Below are 22,401 nucleotides of genomic sequence, written 5' to 3' on the forward strand. Positions count from 1 at the left end.
ATTATAGAAAGAGGGAGCATAGACTGAGTTTTGCTTTATGGTCCACAAATTTGTACATGACAGTCTTCTCAATGGAAAATAAAATTTGTGCATCCATATCACTGTTCCCAAATGGTTTCTTCTGTTTCTAGGATATTCGCTAACTTGGCCCTAACCAGACTTACCCAAGCTGAGAATTTCAGCATCTCTTTCAATGGAACCACTCATTGTCCTGTGTTATCTTTCCTACCCATCATAGACCCACCTTTGCTTATTGTAAACTCGTTAGGTTTAAATTTTTTCAGTCATCTCTAAAATGTCTTTTTTATTAAAAAAATTTTTTTCCCAAATACAAGATAATCTCCTTTTCAAGAGGAAGTCAAAAATTCCTCTGTAAATGTTGAGAGAGACATCCAGTGAAGGCTTAGATTCAGAAAAGAAATCAAGTAATTTTTTTCCCCTGAAATGATCTTTCATGGCTCTCTTCTCCCTGGTTTCGGTTTTACTGTAAAACCCTGACATCCTATTTGCGTTAACGAGGAAGAGCTGATAGCATGGAAATGTCCTTAGAAACAGCGATTTACCTCAGAGGAGGTCCCTGGAAGAGCTGCAGTGACTTGTGGTTGGTTGGTTTTTTTTTTGATTGCTTGCGTTTTGACTTATGTGTAACTCATATTGCCAGTTAATTCTGGAATCTGACAGTCTTTTAAATTTTATGCCAGGGTTATTGTTTTTCTCTTATGGAAAAAGAAGTTAAGCAGGTGAGTCTGCTAGGGAATGGGAGAGCCAACGAAAGAAAGACACAAGGCAACTTTCTGGGGAAATTTTAGCTCAGAAGGCTGGGCCACAGTCCTGGTTTGGCCCTGGGTCTTGGGTGACCCTGGGCAAGCCAGGTAACCTCTATGGGTCTGTTTTATGTCTGTAGATGGAGGCCTGTTTGTATAATCATTCACGCATTCAGCCATTCAAAACTGAATGTTGTACTTTAGAAATTAAAAATTATGTGTTTTAGAGGTGTTGTGGGGATCAAATGGGAAAACCAATTGGAAAGTTTTCTGTGAATTATCAAGTGGTAGATAAATGTGACAATTAATTAATTAAGGCTGAGCATTCTGACTAGAACTATCCAATGGACATGTAATGTAAGCCATGTAGGAGGTTTAAAGTTTTCTAGTCGTACATTAGAAAAGGAAAAAGTAACAGGTACAATTACTTTTAATTGTACACTTTATTTAATCCATATATTAAAAAGATGATCATTTCAACATATAACCAATGGAAAACACATTACTGAGATTTTGACTTTATTTTTGTACTAGTTTTTGAAAACCTGATATGTATTTGATGCTTAGAGGACATGTCAATTCAAACAGATCACTTTCCAAACGTTCAAAGGCCACATACACGGCCAGTGGCTACATATGAGATAGCACAGATCTGGGCATTTCCTGGACAGAGTAGTCCATTATTTTGTTACCAATGTCCATTTTTCTGGTTTCTCATGGCTAAACTCCTTTCTCCTTGGGTCGTAGGTATTATGAGACAGGGAGCATCAAGCCTGGGGTAATTGGAGGATCCAAACCAAAGGTCGCCACACCCAAAGTGGTGGAAAAAATCGCTGAGTATAAACGCCAAAATCCCACCATGTTTGCCTGGGAGATCAGGGACCGGCTGCTGGCGGAACGGGTGTGTGACAATGACACAGTGCCCAGCGTCAGTTCCATCAACAGGTGAGTGGCTAGTGCCTTTGGGAAGCTGAGGGTCTGGGTGGGGTGGAAATGCCAGTGGCTATGCACGTGCCTTTCCTGAAGATCTGGTCTCTCCTTTCACCAAGTCCCCACAGGCATTATCAGTCAGGAGGGATGTGCACAGGGCTGGATGGGTCTCTCTATCACTCTTCTCTCCAAAGTAGGCAGAAGTCCTAAGCCCAGGGAGAGGAGGCTATGCCAGCACCTGGCTGCTGCAAATTTTTCTGACTCCGGTGTCATTTCCATTACTCCCTCCACTACCTGTCTCTGCATGTGGAGCACTCAACAATGAAATGTCCTGTTAGGTCTTCACAAACGTTGCTTCCTTGCAAGCCAGTCCCCAAGGTTAGCACTGGCCCACCTCAGAGCTTCCCAGGAGGAAAATCTTTGCCTCCAGTTTGGGCAGAGGTTGAGACACTGAGTGTGGGGAACAGAGCCTGGACTTGCAGTTGGGAGATTTCAGCTCCCTTCAGATTTGTCAGGCCTGCCACAAACTCAGAGTGTGACCTTGACAAGGCTCTTATCTCTCTGAGAGCCCAGGATTTGGTGGTACTGATATGGGTCTGTGATTTCCAAGAGTGACATCCAGGATGCTAAGATGTTGTGCAGTTAGGGGGTTGCCTTCTCCTCGGTTGCCCTGAATCTCACCCTTGGACAGAAAGAACCAGAGAGATGCCTTAAGTACCAGGCAGAGGATCTTCTTGGGAGGGCTTTCTTTTATCCAGTCTGGTCCAGAATACATCCAACGGAGCTTTCAGAACTGAATTCCTGAAAGAATGTTTTCTATTGTAGGAGGTGTGGTCTCAACTCCATTGAAACCCGTAGAGTCAAGGATGTAGTTGTGAGATGACAGAAATGATGGTTCTCTAAACCCCACAAAGAAAAACGAAGCCAGCAGACTGAAAACCTGAATAGTTCCCATTTCTCCAAGGTCATGCCCTGCTCTTGTCAGTGCAGAGCCTGCCTGGGCACAGGGGACCCCTGCAGCAAAATGAGGTGGTCAAACCAGACTATTTCTAAGATCCCCTCTGGTCCTGACAGTTGTTGATTCCATGATGACTCAAATGCACAGAATCACCGTGTGAATGTTCATGTTGGTATTTAGAGTCCTGCTATCTCATAAACCATTAGCCTGATTTTTTTCTCTCAGCAAACTTTACTTTGGCTCTGACATCCCCCAAGGTACCACGAAGAGCGAGAGGAATCAGACATACGATCTATCTCTTAGTTTCTGTTCTAGAGGGGCTCCTTGTCCAGGAAGGGGATCTAGCTTTCACTGAGGGGTCTGGACAGCCTGACAAAGGCACAAAATTGCTGGAGAGGGAGCAATTATTGTGGTGGGTTTGCTGTGCCATATGGTGCTAAGTCGCTTCAGTCACTGTCCGACTTTTTGGGACCCTGTGGATGGACTGTGGCCTGCCAGGATCCTCTGTCCTTGGGATTCTTCAGACAAGAATACTGGAGTAGGTTTTTAGGGGGCTTGTGGGGGAATAACTCCAGTTCTTTCTGGAGGGGGTCTGTATGCTTTTAGAGTCCCCTACTTCCAGCTCTTGGAAAGTTTTCCATGACACAAGGCAACGTGACTTTTCCCCCTTACCTGTGCCTTCAAAAACCTTAACATGGAGTGAGGCGTGAGCTGCTCAGAGTGGTGAAGGAGCAGAGCAGTTTCCATAAAACTGGTGGTCAGGCTCTGGGGACCCAGAGACTTTTCAATCTAGGTTACACAGGTGGTTTCAAAGATAACTCAGGTGGCCCGTGGAGGTCATAAACTCCAGTGCCGACGTGGAGCCAGGTGGGTGGTGCCATGGGGGCAGTGGCTCAGGTATAAGGCAGCCAGAAAGGTTGGGTCTGTACAAACTAGGAACACAAGCTGTATTGAAGGGGCAGTTGTCTCTCGGTTCCAACTGAAAGCCGCTGGGCATGTGGGCCCGGTGGTAGCCCGATTTTTTCCGTTCTTAAAGAGAATCCAAAAAAAAAGAGAAGAGAATCCAGAAACTAGCCCTTGTTTGCGTGTGTGTGTGTGTGTGTGTGTGTGTGTATGAAATCTCTATACCTTTAAACAGTGGCAACTAATGTCAATGAGAAAATGCCTTTGCAGGACAAGCACAAATCATTTGCTGGCCCTAGCTTCTATCTTCTGTCATCCTGGAAGGAAAACTGTTTTTTGAATGTCCTTGAGAAAAATAAAACTAGCACATCAAACCAGTGATAGTGAACTTTACAAACTACCTCTCCCCAGTTATGGTAAAGAACTAATATTTCCTTATAAAATAAGTTTATTTAAATAAAAAAGTACGTTATTTGAAAGAAGCATATAAAGCAAACCGAGCACAGTGATTACGGATGTGCTGAAGGTTGTGAAGGGGGTACTTGAAGGAGTGTCCAGGGAAATCACAGCTCAGCTGGTGCTTTGTATCCCGAGTGGTGCTGTGGGGGGCGTCAGGCTGCTAGTTGCTGGGCCATGGCTAGCCTCAGGGCTCCCTGTGGTGTCCCAGCCCACATGGTGGCCCAGTGGCCCCACTGGCTGTGCCTCTAAGGGGCTTCCACATCTGTAATCTCCGACAACCTCAAGGCTTAACTCTCTTGTGACAAGTATAGAAACTAAGGCCCAGGATCTATTCACAGTGCACAGGAGTGCACAGGAACTATGACTTTGAGCTCGATGTGGGGTGGAGCCCAGGTCCCCTGATGGGAAGAAAAGGGCTGTTTCTTTCCTCCACTCCCGGGTAGGACTCTGCCAGTGCAGAACTGAGAACTGAGGAACTGTGAGGAGAGAGACAAGGAGAAGCAGTCATCCCCACTGCCTTCCCACTCCCTTCCCCAGCTTTGCAGCCTGGATGCTTTGCTGCCTGTCTGTAGGCTTCCTCTGTGATCTATAGCCTTTTCCTGTGCTTCTTTCTGGGGCTCCTCCTGGGAGCACTCTCTGGCTCCTCACCACATTCTTCAATGAGAGCTCTTTGGTGTCTTTAGCAACAGACCGTGCAATGCAAATAAACTAAGGGCGGCAGGTGGGGAGGGGGGTGGCAGTCTTGTGTCTTGTGTGACTGCTTTCCCCTACCCATACCCTCACAAAGCCTGAGCCATCCCAGTACACAGTTTTATTTTCCATATAAAGATCCCACTGCATTCTAACAGATGCAGCTTCTAAGTAACTGTCTTGCAAATGTTGTGTAAGAGGTCCGTAGCTCCCTCTCCCAGCCCCTGCTTCCCTGGGAGGTAATGTCTCTCACTGCTCCACTACTTCAAACAACTAGGGAGGGAGGGGGTGGCTGGATCGGTAGCTATTCTGGGGGCCACAGTGCCTTCTCCCCGCCCACCAGAAGTGTGTGAACTCCTGCTGCCTTCTGGGGATTCTGCCTGGGAAGCTATGACTGACTGGGGTGAAGCAACACTGAACCAGTTGTGCTGGGATTGTGGGAGATTTCCTGGGACACAAACCATCATGTTTGTGTGACTTCTTAAGGACAAATACATGCTGGGATGCTCACAACCTGCAGGAAGGACGCTTGGAACCCAACCTGAGACAGTTGGAGGAGACTCTCCTAGAGCTGAGCCCAATGCCGGGGGTGAGGGGATGGATGGAGTCTTCCTTCTTTGTTTGTTCCAGTCCCATGGCTCTAAACTGAGCAGCACTCCCAGCCTAGAGGGGCAGCCCTATTTAGCTCCAGCCGTGGTTGTCCTGTGAGAATGTGGGGCCAGTATTCTGGGTGTTCTGATTTTTCAGGAGAAGCTAGAAATTCATGTATTCATGTAAAGCTCCCAACTTACCAATATTGACAACTAATTCAAATGAAAATAAATGTACTCTGCAGGCCAAACGCACCTAGTCCAGCGATGGGTGTGGCCTGGGGATGACCCTTTATAAACTCTATTCTTCAGCCTAACTTGGGCAGCAAGTTCATCCCTTTCCTCTTTCTTCTCCATGTCAGTTGCAGGCCTGCCTGTCACCTGTGGGCTCTCTGCAGCTTGGCTGCTGTCTTGAAGCTTGGACCCTTAGTTTTTGCATTCTTAGTATAGATGATGGCCCAAGATTCTTTCTGCACCTATGCACCAATGGCAGTTTGATCAGTGCAGTAAACATGGGTATTTCTTCAGCCCTATAACTTCATTTCTTCTTTTAAGGCAACACGATTTTCTTTCAGTGGAATTTTGTATGTGGTGGTGGGGGCGGGGTGGTGGCTGGGGTGATAGTGACAAGACTTAGCCTTTCCAAGCAGTGAGGGTGATGTTGAAATGGGACCCTTGCCAATGTCTGTAATATCTAAAGCTGCTCAGACTTGGAATCTTTGGATTCTAGATGGACTTTGAATCCAGCTAGGCTTTATGTGTTATGTAGGAAGTATTTAGTCCCTCTGCTAAAGTCCCACCTCCTTTGAATGTGGCTCAAAGAAAAGTGCCCAGGCATGGGAGCTGATTTGCCATGTGACCTTGGGCAGGCCATTTGAACACTCTGGGCTTTAGTTTCCTTATTTGTAGGAATTCTTTGATTGTTGAGCTTCCTCCCCCATTGGACCATCTAGAATGATCCTATGGCATTCAAGGTCAGGCAAAGTAAAGTAAAGGCTATACCTCTTAGTACTGACTGTCAATTAGCCCCAATTGTCTCTGGTTTAGAAAAGTCCAGAGTGTGACTCTTATGGTGATGAGTCCTGATGTTAATTTTTTGTTTTTTAAGAATCACTCTAATTCAATTACAGTGTTGTTCTTCCAACTCCCATTTCTTCTCCGTGGAAGATGATGCTCTTTGTTCTCTTTCTGGCAGCTGCTGCAGGCAGATGGGCAGAATCTCTGTCTCTGGAGATACCTTTGAAGGGTTCCCTACAGTTCAGGTCCCCCTGTAAAAGACAGCCCTGCCACAGCCTTAAAATAGGGTGTGGGGATGGCTACCTCCCCTCCCCAGCTCCCAAGGGGATCCCATGTGTTTTTAAGGCATTTGTGGAAAATATGAACCTTTTAAGGTTGAAGCTAGTCATTAATCTTTATGAAGATACCAATGAAAATAACAACAGCTAACATTTATCGAGAATTTACTATGCAGCAACCACTGGTCTAAGTACTTAATTAATTCTCATAATAACCCTATGAGGCAAGAATGATTCTTAGTCTCTTTTTTGCAGATGAAAAAATTGAGGTAGAGAGGTTAAGAAACTTGCCCAAGGTCGTGCAGCTGGCAGATTGTAAAACTGGTGTTCAAACTCTAGAAGTCTGGGTCTGGGACCTGCTTACCCCACTGCAGCTGCTGCTCAATGATTTATAACAACTGATTATGTTTTACCAACAATTTATAACTATTTTTAAAGAAAAATAAGGAAAATATAATTTTCTTTGCTTATGTACAAATTTAATGGAAAACAATGCTTTCAAAATTAGGACCTTATGCTGGACTTCAATGGGAAATAGTTGCAATATATTTTACTATATGTTTGTATATATATAAATCAAAATATAGATAAATATAGTTAAATCTTGCATCTCCATATATATTCACACATCTAGTGATATATATAGACACAGACACATGTATACACAGAGAAGGTGACATACACAGACATCCCCAAATTAGGTCAGGTGCTAGCTTAATTCCTGTAGAGTCTAAAAAACTGCCTCACTCCTAGGTCTTTGTTAACACATTCCCTGTTTGCTTAGTCAAAATAAGTGGTTTGAATATTGGAGAAAACAAATAAGCAAACACTGTGAGGATATTTGAGGCAAAACATTGCTGACTCAACAGAAAACAGCAAAAGGCCCTCTGCAGAGCTCAGGTGGCCTGGGCTTCAGAGATCCCGTGGCTGGGCTGTGGTGTGAACAGAAACATCCATTCCAGGCGGTCAGCTGAGGATGCTGAGTGCCTTGCATGCCCAGCGTTGAGCTGTGCGATCACAGAGAGCAGGGGCCAAGGCCTGATGAATTTTAGAAGAGGCATCTGCCATTTTTCTTCTCCCTTTCCTGGTGCACAAGCTGGAGACCAGTGCAGCCTGAAACAAACTTCCATAAAGAATGTTCTGAAATGTGAAAAAGTTTCTTATATGAAGCTGAGTGAACAGAGCAGGACATAGAATTGTACACATGGTTTAATCCTGATTTAATTAAGAAAAAAATGGATATTTCCAAATGCACATGGGAAGGCGAGCATAAAGGAAATACACCAAAATGTGGTCTTAGATGTCTTCCTTATACTTGTCCAAATAGTCTACCATGAGCACAAAGGACTTTTATAATTAGGAAGCACTCTAGTAAATGTTCTTTAAAAGGTCACAGTTGGAGGCTGGGATAGAACTTTTCTAAAGAAGCTGCACATTTTATTACCATCCACCCTTCTCCTAAATGCCAGGGGAGGAATCTTATTGCAGACCCCAAGTAACTTCTGGCCTGGCCCTGGTCAGCCGCTCCCTAGTGGCTCAGTTGGTAAAGAATCTGCCTGCAATCCAGGAGACGAGGGTTCGATCCCTGGCTCAGGAAGATCCCCTGGAGAACCCACTCTAGTATTCTTGTCTGGAGAATCCCAGGCAAGTCAATCCCTGACTCCTTTGCAACCCCATGGACTGTAGCCTGCCAGCTTCCTCTGTCCATGAAATTTTCCAGGCAAGAATAGTGGAGCAGGTTGCCATTTCCTCCTCCAGGGTATCTTTCCAACCCAGGGATCGAACCTGCTTCTCCTGTGTCTCCTGCACTGAACAGAGGAGCCTGGTGGGCTACAGTCCATGGGATTGCCAAGGGTCAGACATGACTGTGCAACTAACTCACTTTCACTTCACTTTGTTCAGCTGCTTTACAATGCATTGCGTTCAGGGGTCTCATGAAGGCCTCACGTGTTGTCCCAGCTGGAAATTTACTAAAAGCCCAAGGTTCTGCTGAAGGGCATCAGAGCTGCCCGGTAGCAAAGGGAAGGTGCCGCTGCTATTGATCATTTTATACACTGGGCTTTATGATAAGATTTTTTTTCTAAAAAGGATGGATTAAAGTAAGCAAAGAGTGGTCTGTTCCAATTCCCTCATTGTATTGAGGCCCCCACAGTGGAATGGACTTGCCCAGGATTATAATCAAGTTTATCTTAGAACTAGAGCGAGGTCTCTGGGAAGACCATGCAGGACAACCCTGGCTCCAGCTCTGTAGAGCCTTTCCACTGTTTTGTGTAATTCAGTCTTCCTCTTAGCCAAGCCAAGCCAGAGTCAAAGTGGCAGCACTTTAACCCTTTCCAGTTTTGTAGCAACATTCACACTGCTCCCCTCACCCCCTTGATAATTTCTGATGTGTGTGTGTGTGTGCTCAGTAGCTCAGTCATATCTGACTCTTTTGTGATCCCATGGACTGTAGCCTGCCAGCCTCCTCTGTCCATGGAATTTTCCAGGCAAGAATAGTGGAGCAGGTTGCCATTTCCTCCTCTAGAGTATCTTCCCAACGCAGGGATTGAACCTGCGTCTCCTGTGTCTCCTGCATCGGCAGACAGATTCTTAACCACTGTGCCACCTGGCAGGGATGTTATTCTTCCTGTGGCTTTCTAAGGGAGAGAAACCAAAATGTGAGAGCTGCCAGGGGACAGGGAGGTCACCAGGTTCAGTGGCTTTATTCCACAAATGGAAGGTTGAGGTCCAGGGAAGGGAAGAAACTTTCTAACTTGCTCAGTGAGTTCCTGATGGAGCTGAAGCTGCTCCAAGAATAGGATGACTATTTGTAATATTAACACACCAATCTCTTCCTACAGAAGAGGCAGTTGAGGCCCAAAGAAGGGTGCCAGTTACCCAAAGACACCCAGGGAGGTAGGGGTCGAGCTAGAACTAACCTATAATTTTTCCAAACCCCCAGTTCCAGACCTGGATTTATAATCTGTCCCCACTTCCATGACCCAACTTGATATGGGTTTCTGGCATTGCTACTTGAGATCTCTTCTCCACTGTGATGGTAAATAGCATTTTTTTGTTTTTCTCAATTGTTCACAGGATCATCCGGACAAAAGTACAGCAGCCACCCAACCAGCCGGTCCCAGCTTCCAGTCACAGCATAGGTAAGAAGAACTTTTAAAAAAAAATTTAAAAATCTAATGGGCTCCAAGTACTCAAAAGAACTTTTAATCATTCTTATGGACAGATAATTCTGCATAAAACACTTCGGCACACGTACTAATGCGCCTTCTTTGTCATTCTCCAAGGGCTGAACCTGGTAAATGAATTTTATAAATACTGCTAAAAGGTTTTGAATTTTACTGATTATTATGATAAATAGCTTTCACCATGAGACAGAAAATTGAAATCTAAGCCAAAAAAAAAAAAATCCACTAATGGGGGTCTATAGAATGTCAGATAATTAAAGTAATAAATCAAGAAAGGGATACTTATTCATAACATTTTCTGCATCATTAGTCAGTAAGTAGTTTTGAATGTGTTTTTTTCTTCTACCAACCAGCCCTTCAACAATTCTTTGTGCACTTGCAGTCTTGAGTGAAGATGTGGCAAAACTTCCTAAACTTTCTTTCTCTCTCTCTTTTGCTTCGATCTCATTGCTCCATGAACTGTCAAGGGCTGCCACTGGGGTTTCTGACACTCACGGGTGAAGTCTGACAGTGACCAAGGAGGGGAGTTATATTTCCTATTACTCAGGAATTCAGAAGTTTCCCTTGCTTTCCCTTCCCTGCAAAGTTCCTGAGATGAAAGTGACGTGTTTCTACTCAAGGTGTATTATTTCTCCACCTGGGATAAGGGAAACACCTCTGGTTAGCTGGGAGAAAGCGTGAAGATCTCTGATTGCTTATGGTTGCCTCTTTGCATCAAAGTAAGACAGAATTCCTCCTTTACATAAAATAATTCTTCATTTAGTAATCCATCCAAAAAGCATTGGCTAAGTCCCTGCTATGCAACCTGTTGTGGAGACTAACATTATAAAGGGGGTAGGACAAAATCCCCCGTTCTCAAGGGCTTCTTGGTCTAGTGGGGACTATCACAAAGAGCCCAGGTTTTGACAGATGTTTTCAGACTTCCCTGGTGGCTCTGTGGTAGAATCCGCCTGCCAATGCAGGAGATGCGAGTTTGATCCCTGAGTTGAGAAGAGCTCCCTCTGCACCGCTGCCCCCACCCCCAAAGGAAAAGGCTTCTGGCTCCAGTATTCTTGCCTGGGAAATCCCATGGACAGAGGAGCCTGATGGGCTACAGTCCATGGGATCACAAAGGGTCAGACATGACTTAGCGACTAAACAACAACAACAATTACAAAGAGAAGTTTGCAAATACTGAGATCAGGCTCAAAAAGAGAGTACAGGGTGCTGTGGGAACAGAAGAGAGGGATGGACCAGCTGTGCTGAGCTGGAGTGAAGAGGATTGAGGGAAGTTTCTGGGGAAATATCTGTGTCTGAGATTTCATTTGCAGCTTTAACTATTTCAGGTCCTATAGCAATGACTACTAAGGGTAACTGATAATATTCTTTCAATTGGGTTAGAGGAATAATTCCACTTGACAGTCAGTGGAATGCATAATCTCAGAAATTTGTATAAAAACCATATCTTATGTGTGTGCCGCCCCTAATAGTTTATAAACTTATCAAAGAGTGAGGAAATGGAAGCTTTAGAGAGATGAAATAACTAGCCCTCGGTCACATGGCCAGTAAGTAGAGAAGCCAGAATTGGAACCTGGGTCTTTTGAGCTAAGTGTGATCACAAAATATTGGAACAAATGTCATCAGCTCTGTTAGCAACATGGTGAACCTTGGTTACAAGCGGTTGTTGTTGTTTAAAGTATCAAATGACTTGTGATCTTCTTTCTTCCTCTGTTCTTTGCACCTTAACACAAAAAAGGTTGTGAGATTTGCATAAATCTATTTTGAGGCGCTTCTTCTGGTGAAGGAAAAGAGAAGTTAACGATTTCTACTTCTGTGTCTCCTAAGGAAGATCTAAAATCAAACTCAACTATGAGAAGAAAGCTCTGTTCCCCTTAGGTCTGGAGGGGCAAAAGCTGGATGTGCTCCAAGGAAAGCAACAAACAGCTTCTCAACGGATCACCTCCAACTCCAGTCCTTTCTTACGCTTTAGAGTCAAAAGCAGCTCCACCTGCCTCCAGCTAGTTACAGCCAAAGGAAATGTGCCTGAGATCGGTCTACAGGTTTTAATGAACCGAGAAAGAATTCCCACAGCCCAGAAATGGAAATTCAGCTGTACGGCTTGAGAGGCCCTTGATGACCGAAGGGTCTCCCTCTTAGATTCTGGGGCCAGGAGTTAATGTGAAACTTGCTGAAACCTCCCCTCCCCCATTCTTATTCTTAGGAACTTAAATATTAATACCTCAGTCACAGTAAATCATCGACCCACGTTTTGGGGCGGAAGAAATTTAGACTTTAAACCAGATGACCCAAGGCTGAGCCCTGGTGCTACTGCTTATTAGTGAGATGACCTTGAGCCAATCACTTTGCCGTATGGAGGCACAGTTTCCTCACTTGATAAATGAGAATGAATAATAGCATTCAGTTATTGCAAGCATCAAACGAAAAGTACATTATTCATGTGAAGCATATTATTGTTTTTTCATTATTCATTAGTGAGGAGCAGATTACTACAGGGCTTAAGACTTTAGTTCTTGGGTTCCAGTCACTGCACTGTCTCATTAGCTGTGTGACCTTGGGCAAGTCACTTACCTTCTCTGAGCCTTGGTTCCTTTACCTTTCCAGTGACCTAACTTATAAGTTTGTTCTCAGAATCAAATATGATAATGCAAGAATGCCTGGGACAGAGTAAGTTCTCAGAAAAGATTAACATTATTATACATCAATGTATATAACTTAGAGTATATTTATATATATATATATATATAGACTTCCTTGGTAGCTCAGAGGGTAAAGCGTCTGTCTACAATGCAGGAGACCCAGGTTTGATCCCTGGGACGGGAAGATCCCCTGGAGAAGGAAATGGCAACCCACTCCAGTACTCTTGCCTGGAAAATCCCATGGACAGAGGACAGAGGACAGACTGGTAGGCTACAGTCCATGGGGTCTTAAAGAGTTGGACACAACTGAACAATTTCACTTTCACTTTTAATATTATATAACTAATATTAAAATCCAGGTAAACTGGAAGGAGAATAAGACAGTGAGGAACTATTAAAAAAAGAGACAGTCTTCATTAGGTGCTTTGCTGGCTATGTGTGTGAGTGTGCAGATATTTATGTCTGCGTGGATGGGTGGATGTGTAAATAGGCAGTGAGCCTGCCTAAGTAGTAGGTTGTTTTTTTTTAGCACTGGCTGGCTGTGGGCTCCAGCTCCCCAGTTTCTCTGCTCCATCCCCCTGCTTCCTGCATCCTTGGATAGGCTGGGTTTGAGTTCCTTTCACCGCTGTCAGTTCTCTTGGGAGTGGGGCGCTCTTATCTTCCAGGTGTGGCTGCTGTTCTGGGGGAGGCATCCTTAGCACGCCCCCACCCTCTCCGCTCGGTCCACCAAGCTGGTGTTGGGGGAGTGCCTTTGTTTTTGCCGGATTGTTGGGGCCCAACCTTCCTCCTCCCGGGAGCCGCCCCCTAGCCTCCTGCGGGGCCCTGACCGTCCTCTTCCTCTGCGCAGTGTCCACGGGCTCCGTGACGCAGGTGTCCTCGGTGAGCACGGACTCGGCTGGCTCCTCCTACTCCATCAGCGGCATCCTGGGCATCACATCCCCCAGCGCCGACACCAACAAGCGCAAGAGAGACGAAGGTAAGAGACGCCGCGCACAGTCGGGGATGGACCCACCGGCTCTGAGGGATCTGTTTCCAGGCCCTTGGTCAGGGGCGGGAGCACAGATGACTGCTATGCGCTCCCCTTATCTGCAGAGCTCTGGAGGCGCCGGCCCAGCCCCAACCTGACCCTGGGGGAAGGGGCTAAGCCTTCTGTGAGAGGACGAGGGGCCCGGCTGGGACTGGACTTCTCCCTGGCCTCCTCCCATCTTCACCCTTTGGAGGGAAAGGCAGTCCTGGCCTAACTCCATGGCCTGTGCTTTGCCACCTCTAAGAAGCCGGTCCCTTGGCAGATGTGATGCCCAAAGGCAGGGTGTGGGGGTATGAGCACAGCAGCAATGGCCCCTTTTGGGGGGACCCCTCAGGAGAGGAAGGATCTGGGCATAGTGAGAGGGGCACACTTCCTGTAGTAGGCTTATCGAGTGGGGTCTCTCCCAGGCCTTCAGCGTGGTGCTGGGAGAGGGGTGGTTGAGGAAGTGAATAATCTCATCTCTGCCCTTAGGGCCTGGAAGGAAGGAGTGCAGGGGCCTCCCAGGGATTAAATAGATGTCCATCTTCTGTGTTGGTTTTTCTCAACCTTCAGTATGCTGCCCAGGCCTCCAGAACTGGCTGCCTCTGTCCCAAACACTGGCCCACCTTAACCCTGATCTCCTTTCCCTGGATGGGCTGCCAGTTTGGGCTGACATTACTGGGTCTGAGAGGAGGAATGATCCCCTGGGAGTCTGTAAAACCTCCATCAGGAAAGGAAAGAAAAAAAAAAGGCCAGGGTCTAGGGCCTGAGAGCAGCGTGACAGAAATCTTGATTCAATTACTCAGTTCTTTGGCACAATTCCCCTTCTCAACTCCCTGTAAGGGGTGTATGTTCTGTGTGAGCACGTGCCTAAGTACTTAAGACTCGTAACTAGAAAACTGAGTCGGCCCAGTGGTGGATCAGCGCGTGGTCCGTGTGTTCCAGGCCATGCAGGAGCTGGGCCCACGGCCTCTGTGTCGAGCTATGGAAGATGATCCATGGCTTTTGGAAACTGCTTCATCTCTTTCTCCCTGCTCCTGATGTCAACAGATGTCAGAAGTCTTTTACTTGGTGGTTTGCTGTGCCATGTTCCTGCAGGGGACAGTGGGCCTACCGTCTCTGTTGGTTTATGGGGCTGATGGTGTCATCTTTTCATTGTCACCTGGACTCACTGCAGTTGTGCCGAAGCTGGAGCCTGCTGTGTTTGATCATGTGAAGGGGCGGGTATTTGAGGCTCCCTCAGAGGCCGAGGGATAGAGGCAGAGTTTTGAAGAGGAAAAAAGAAAAATTGAGTTTGATGTTACCATCAAACACACAGGTCCTGAATTGGGGAGATTGTGTCACTGTGTTTGCTGAGTGCGCTAATGGCTTTCGGTCTCTGGGGAGTGGTTGCTCTAGCCTCCCAAGCTGCTTGAGAAAGTATAGAATGGTCAAGATGTGGATACTGTTTGTCTACACTGCCCTGTGCTGGGCAGATCCTTCCTGAAGGCTGTGACCCAAAGTATTGACCTTGAAGAGGGACAGTGACAAGTTGTGATGTGTCCAGATGGGGATAACCTCATGAAGAAGTATTTGGAGGAATACCTTAGGGCTCTAAGGATGTGTTGGTACCAAGAAGAGGAGAATGAGCAGGGCTGGATTGTTGCTTTCAAATATTTGGAGGGCTGACATGGAAGGCAAAAGGAATGAGACTCTGCTGTTTAGCCTCAAAGGCCAGTGTGAGGCAGATGCAGAAGAGATTTCAGCTCAGAGTACAAGTCTGCAAATATGAGAGTGGTCTAAGGCAAAAAGGGGCTGCCTCAGGAAGTAGTGAGTGCCCCATTACCAGAAGTATGTTAGTAGAGCCTCGGTGGCCGTTTGCTGGGCTGCTGTGTAAGAGTATCAAGAATCAGATGCAGGGTTTGATGATCTTTCAGATCCTCAGTTTTGGAATTTATGATTGAGCCCTGATCCCCAGAAAAACTTGGGAGGTGATCCCGTCTGTGGTCTGGGGCTAAGGGAGAATGAGTTGATGGTCCTGAAAGCTTACAGGATTATAAAGATTGAGAGACCAAACAACAAGTAGAGCCCCCACCCACTCCCTGCCCTGCATCACTGAGGGTGGTTGTGGTTGGGCAGAGAGGTGGCTGGAAGTGCCCTTGCTTATATCAGCAAACTGCCTGGGAGGAGTATAGTGAGGTGCTCCCCACTGTCCTTTCCATCCTCCTCCTATAGCTCTCTGAATCCTTGCATTGGATTTAGGAGGAATTGAGAGGTGGAGATTGCCACCCCTTTTTTATAGGGGAGGAAACCAAGGCCCCATGGAGTTCCATGATGTTGGCAAAGCCACAGAGCTGGTATGGCCAGGGGGTTGGGTGGGCTGAGGAGTGGAGAGAGCCCCTGAGGCTTCAGCTTCCTGGGCTGGACCAAGCCTGGGGATGGTATGAGGAGGGTTTCAAGCAAAAGGGCATGGTCAGCAGGTTGGATGCTGCCAAGAGTGTGGTGAGAAAGTAACAATCAGTCACTGGGGAAACACAGGGGAAATGCTAGTGAACTGGGTTCTGGCCCATTGAGGCTGTGGGTCGTAACACCATTTTCCTCAGGAGCACTCAGCAGACTGAGTGAAGGACCATGGGGCGAGACAGGCAATAAAGGGCCAAAGGAAGACAGCTGAGGGTCCTCATCCCATTTTTCAGATGGGTGACTGAGGCTGTACACAGAGCAGTGGCTTGCTCAACTCTGGTTCACAGTGTCCTCCCACTTGGACTTGGATTTTACCCTGTGGGCATTTCCTGGCTCTGCGCTCCTGCTCAGGGTTCAAGGCAGGGGTGGGTGATGGGAGAGTTCCATTACAGAGGACCTGGCCTCTAGACCTGGCAGGCTGGTGGGCAATAGTGGTAACCTAAAGTCCCTGTGACAGGCAGTGTGTGGGGTGATGCTGTGATGGGAGGATGCCACCAGAGCAGAATGGCAGGGCAGGGGAGGGCTGACATTGACCCAAAGGATCTGGGAAGGGTTCTCATAGAAATGGTACTTTATGAAGGGAAAAATATTTTGCATGGCTGTTTTCAAACTTAAATGAATTAAAATCAAATAAAATGAAAATGTATTTCCTCAGTTGCACTTAGCCACATTTCAGTGGCTCAATAGCCACATGTCCCCAGTGGCTTCTGTACTGAATGACATGGCTTGAATACAAGTGCTTGGCACATTGTCGTTGTTTAGTTGCAAAGTCATGTCCAACTCTGCGATCCCACAGACTGTGGCCTGCCAGGCTCCTCTGTCCAAGGGATTTCCCAGGCAAGAGTACTGGAGTGGGTTGCCATTTCTTTCTCCAGGGGATCTTCCCGACCCAGGGACTGAACCCATGTCTCCTGCATTGGCAGGCAGATTCTTTACCACTGAGCCACCACGGACACCCTGCTTGGCACATAGTAGGTGCTCAGTAAACAGTCCTTGGTAGAATGGATTGGTCATGTGCCTGTAGAGGGTTCACAGTTAGTGAAGATGGTTGTGGTTGGGGGGGGAGTCTCTAGTCTCCTCAACCAGGAATGTTTCTGTTGGTTATTTTTGTCTTCCATGGAAAGCTCAATTTGAGCAAAAAATTCTTTAGCAAAAACAAATAAGTTAGAATACTATTAGACCAGGGGATTGCCAAGGGCCCTTTTAGCCTAGAAATTCTAGGACTCTTCCTGGGGCATTTACCTCCAAGACCAGCCTTGGGGACGTGGCCACTGTGTCCAAATCTCAGATGAACGGTTCTGCGGCTGAGGCAGTAGAGAAGGTCCATGGGGCCTCTGAGGGCAGAGCTGGGATTGGTTAAAGGAAGCTACAGGGAGGCAGATCATGGCTCAGTGCAAGGAATGGCTTTCAGACAAGAGCCAGTCTGGTTAGAAGAGCCAAGGTTAAAAGCTTCAGCTTGGATAGGTAGCGAGCTCCCCATCACTGGAGGCATGAACAGGGTTGGGGCAGAAGAGCCAAAGAAAGCATTCTGGTTTGGACTCCGTGACTTTTGAGGCCTGTTACAATCTGGGTGGCAAGTGCTTCTCTGACTGCCTGGCATTCCAAATTGGTTCTGCCTACTTGTTTTCCCTCCTGCTGTCTGACTCTGCGTCCGTCATCATGTGGGCTTGACTGGCTGGGGCCGCATCACCTGTTTCTATCCCCAGCCTGGCCTCCTGGCACAGGGACCCATGCACAGAGGGCTCAGGAGGCTTGTGAATGGCTGAGAGTCAGGCTAGGGTGCTGCCCAGGCGGAGGGGCAGCTTCATCTCTGGATTGGGCTGTCCTGAGGGCGTCCGTGGAGAAAGCTGTGGCCTGGACCTGAGGAATCCTGCTGGGTGAGGGGGACAGAGCCCGGGGCAGTGCCTCCCTTCCCGGAAGGCCCCAATGAGGTGGTGGTGGGCTGGACTTGGCAGAGCGGGCAGAGCTGTGAATAGCGGCCATGGGTGAAAGGGCAGCCCCAGACCCTCTGTTCCTTCCTGGGCCTTTGATCTCTGGTGGGGCCTCCTTCCGCTGTCTCCAGGGCCCCCATTCAGGTCCCCTCGACCTCCCCCTCCCCTCATCCCCCCAGTTTGAAAGGCCCTGAACACACCGAGGTCAGCCGAGTGCGAATCCCTTTCACTAGCTCAGGAAGCTGGCCAGTCCAGCACTGGTGTGGACGTGGGGGCTGGAAGCTTCTTGTGGGGCGGTAGGGGGTACACTGCAGGTGGAGTTGCTGGGCCCTGGGCTGCCTTCTGGGGACAGAGGGCACAGGGAGAGGCCTGTCCTTTTGAAAAGATGCCAAGTCTAGCAGGACCCTCACGGGGAGTTCTAGGGGCATGTAGCAGGGAGCGGAGGCTCCTGTCATGACTGTGTCCATCCCTTCTGACTCATCTCTGTCTTTGTGTCTCTCCCTGTGTCTTTTGTTTGGGCCTCGCTGCCTCTGTTTATGTCCTGTTTAAGGGACTTCCTCTGTGTCCCCTTCTGTCTCGTTTCAGCTCTCACTCTCTTCTTTTTCTCATATTCACTCTCTTCTCTCTTTCACCCTCACACTCACTCACCTTCTTTTCTTGTATGAGCTCTCTCACCAGCTCTTCTCTCTCCTTCTCCAGGGCCAACAGCCTCAGCTCAGACCTCCGTGGGAGCCATACTGGGGAGGGAAGGGGTTTCAGAAGTTCACAGACCACGAAGGGCCCCGGGGACCCTCTGACTTCAGCGCAGGCCCCGGCCTTCTTCTCCTTTACTGACGCTCAGACACTGTTGCTCCTGGGCTTGGGACTGAAGGCTGGAGCAGAAGGTTCAGAGACTCTGTTCAGATTCCCAGCAGGGAATGAGATGTGTGGAAAACCTTGGGATTTCTGAGTTGTAGGCACCCTTGTGACACCACCATTCCAGAGATTGGTGATCTCTGGAGAGCCCCGCCCCTGCCTCAATAAAAAAGACGAGGTGTTAAGGCCAGGCCCCAGGCTCACAGGCCAGGGACCAGCTGGTTTGAGGACTCCCTGTGGTGAAATCTTTGGCAAGTACTTAATTCTCTGAGCCTACATTTTGTTATCTGTAAAAGTAGAGGGGGCACACGTTTTGTGTGTTATTGTGAGGATAAAATGAAATCATTCCAGCAAAGGGTTTATAGCTCCAGGGCCTGGTGGAAGTTAAGATTTCAATAAATGGCCACTGAGGGAGACTGGGTCTTTGAGGGCGTGTGAGGCCGGTCACAGGCTGAGGGCAAGCAGGTTCCATCCGCAGTTCTATTTGGCAGCTGAAACTGGCTGACCTGCCCCCACCGACTTCCTGTTTGTAACTGTCTTTCCCTCTGGGCACCAAGACTGAACAACAGCGCCCCCAGGTGTCAGCTGCAAAGGAAAGGGCCACTCATTTTCCTTTGCTTCCTTTTCTTTCCAGACCTTTAGCCCCCTTGATGGAAGAATAAAAGGGTTAAGCCTCAGTCTTCCATGACGTGAGGCCTTGGATATACAAGACAGTGGAGACCTCCAGGATGGAGGGAAGAAGGCAGAACACCTGGGCCTGGGATGGCTGGGCTTCCACGGGTTTGGGGTCACCAGCCCTTGTCAGAGCTGGAAGGCCCTTGGAGAGCACCTGGGACATGTCACCCTAGTCATCATTCAGATGGGAAAACAGGCTTGAAGAGGAGAAGGGGTCTGACCAGGTCACACAGTAAAAACTCAGGAAACCTAGAGGGACAGAATGGACTCCTGAGAACATCCTTGGTACCCTACTGCCGTTTGATGGGCCAAATCTTAGTTTATCTCCCCTTTCCTCCATTAGTTGGAGGAAAGCTCAGCCCATTAGCTGCCCCCACCGTTGAAAGCCATCAGCAGCCCTGACCTGACCCCATTAGCCTATCACTCCTGGGCCTCAACTCTTGACAACGAGCTCTGACCTTCCCTCCCTGGTCTCCCGTTCCTCCTCCTCATCCCTCTGGTGCTTCTCTGAGCTCTTCTGTCTCTGGGCCATTATCCAGACAAGGCCCTCCACCTGATATGCTGTCCTTAAGGCTGTCCTGTTGACCTGGCCTGGTTTCCAGAGTCAATCCAGTCCCTGGGGGATTTTTCAATGGGTCACTGGTGCTTCACCACTGGCTGAGGCCCTTGGATTCATCCAGACCAGCATGCCACTTTGGAGACCAGACAGACTGCAGAAAGAGAAGGAAATGACCACCCCTTTGTCTTGGCCTCTCCTGGGGCTTCAGCAGGGCAGGTTCCCTCCTTGCCCTTCACAAGGTATCCCCCTCATGTACCCTCAAGCTGGCCATGCAGGGGGCCCTTCCCCGAGTGCTCTTTTTGTCTGGGCAGGGGCCTGGACCAACATGTTTGCTCAGAGAGCATCACTTTGAACACAACTGCCAGCCTGCTAGTTATGCTTTACTTGGCTTGTCCTGTATTTAAAATGATTTTGAATTAGTTACTGACATTTAAAAACAAGGATATTTCCCATAGGGTGTCTGGCTTTTCTTGGGAAAAAAAAAAATCAGGTCTGGCAACACTGGGCAGGCTTTTCCACACGGCAGCAATGCTCAGGGGCTCCTGGGCCTGGGGTCCTCAGACTGCTCCCTATTCACCTTGCTCATGATATTTGTGCTCTATTTTTCTCTACCTGAATGCCTTTGACCTTCTGGAGTCCTATTTTGGATTCTGCAGAACAAGTCTGGTTGAGTCCAGCCTATGGCAGCTAAAGTCTGTGGGAGGCAGGGCACTGACGAAGCTGGGTGGGGCTGTGCATGTATGTGTATGCGCGTGTGCATGTGGTCAGGAAACTGGCCACCTCTCAGGCCAGAGGTGGGTGAGGTAGGAGAGGCAGTAGGGCAGGGCCAAGAAGTTCCACCCCCTTGGCAGCTCAGAACAGTGAGATTGGGGTCATCAGCCCACATCTGCCAGGTAGGGTAGTCCAGGCACAGGGAGGTGCTTAGTGGCAGTGATGCTAAGGACCCATCTCCCAGCCTGGCTGGCCACTTTCCTGTCCTTGCGGCCTTGCAGTCATTGGCACCTCAGCTGAGCCCCAGGCGGACAAGTGTCTGAAGTTTCCTTGGTAAAGCAGGGGATTTGAGGCCAGGTGGTCAATTAGAGGGGCTCCTTGGGCCTTTCCCTGGTGCGTGGGGTCTGTCCCTTGGGTGTAGGGGTCAGGTTTCAGTTCCTCCTGGCCCCTGGATCCCCGAGTTTCACTTTGATTCAGTGAGTGAGAGCCCTCGTGAGAGCCGACACCACTGAACACCCTCCCCCAAACCCTGTTTGCACACCTGCTTTACCCAAGCTCCCCCTCCCCCCACCAGCTTTTCCCACGGGGCTGTGCACTGGTGTCCCAGGGAGCCCTGGGGGATGTAAAGGGCAGGGGGGCACAGTGTGAGTCAGCTCTGGGGTCAACCAGAAGGAGATGTGTGGGTCAGCAGTTTAGGGGACAGTAGAGGAGATGGTCTCATTCATGGCGGGCAGGCTCCCTGCTGGGGCCGTCTGGAGTCCAGGGTGGTGTGAGTTTGGCTTTCTTCCCCACCCCACATGCCCTGGTCCCCTACGAAGCAGAGGATCTATGGTTCGTGCTCTCTGCCTTTGGAATATGGTTAATCCTTGGCCGCACAATCTGCAGTTCCGGATTTCAAAGAGCTCCAACTACCAGAGGCTCATGAGACAGGGGAGGGACCCTGGAGGAGGGAGCCTGGGGCTCTGCATTCCAGTCCTCATTCTGTGGCTAACTTGCTGGTGACTTTGGGGAAATCCCTGTCTCTCTTTGGGCCTCAGTTTCCTCATCTAAAACATGGGATCAAGGTTCTCTTCGGTATCAAGATTCTGAGCTTCTGGTCCCATCTCGAGTCCTCTTGGCCTTATTTCAGACAAGTGGTTCTCAAACTTTCAGTCTTGGAACCTCTTTCAACTCTTAAAGACGTTCAAGGACCCCAAAGAGCTTTTGAATTTATGTGGCTTAATTAAAATGGACAAAGTTTTAAAATATTTATTAATTCATTAAAAATGGCAGTAATAAACAAGTAACATAAAAACATGTTGTTTGAAATAAGAAAGAATTATATTTCCCAAACCAAAACATTTAAAACGACACTGCTTTATGATTTTTGCAAATCTCTTTAGTATCTGTCTTAACAGAGGACAGCTGGATTCTCATAGCTGCTTCTGTATCCAATCTGTTGTGGTATCACACATCTTAGAGCCTCTGGAAAAGTATCAGAGTGAAGAATGTCGATAACAACTTTGTATTTTTATAGAAATAGCTTTGAACTCACAAACCCTTTGAAAGGGTCTTGGGGATCACTGAAAGTGTCCCTGGCCTAGACTTTGAGAATCTCTGCTTCAGGCTGCTGCAGACTCTGAGCTTATTTATCATTTGTACAGAGAGGGAGGACAGTTAAGTGATTTTTATTAAAAGAAAGGTGCCATCAGTTTCTCCTGTTCTCTTTTCCTGAATGCAGTGGGAACCATGGTGGCACGCCTCTGAGCTGGGGGAATGGAGTGACAAGATTTGCTGGGCTTTGGAAATTGTCCTCTAGCAGATGGGAATGTG

General features: G+C 48.0%; 1 protein-coding gene across 5 annotated transcripts in view; it reads left to right on the forward strand.

The window, feature by feature from the left end:
- The window catches only part of PAX5 (paired box 5), a 183,869-nt gene that overhangs the window by 17,825 nt on the left and 143,643 nt on the right, over positions 1 to 22,401 (forward strand). For all 5 annotated transcript variants that reach the window (XM_010847096.1, XM_010847099.1, XM_010847098.1 and 2 more), the window contains 3 exons: positions 1,512 to 1,709; positions 9,665 to 9,729; positions 13,258 to 13,386. In XM_010847096.1, coding sequence (XP_010845398.1) covers positions 1,512 to 1,709; positions 9,665 to 9,729; positions 13,258 to 13,386 — 392 coding nt within the window. The remainder of the gene's footprint in view (positions 1 to 1,511; positions 1,710 to 9,664; positions 9,730 to 13,257; positions 13,387 to 22,401) is intronic.

Source organism: Bison bison, unplaced genomic scaffold (genome assembly GCF_000754665.1).
Source record: "Bison bison bison isolate TAMUID 2011002044 unplaced genomic scaffold, Bison_UMD1.0 scf7180017864243, whole genome shotgun sequence".
Lineage (NCBI taxonomy): Eukaryota > Metazoa > Chordata > Mammalia > Artiodactyla > Bovidae > Bison > Bison bison.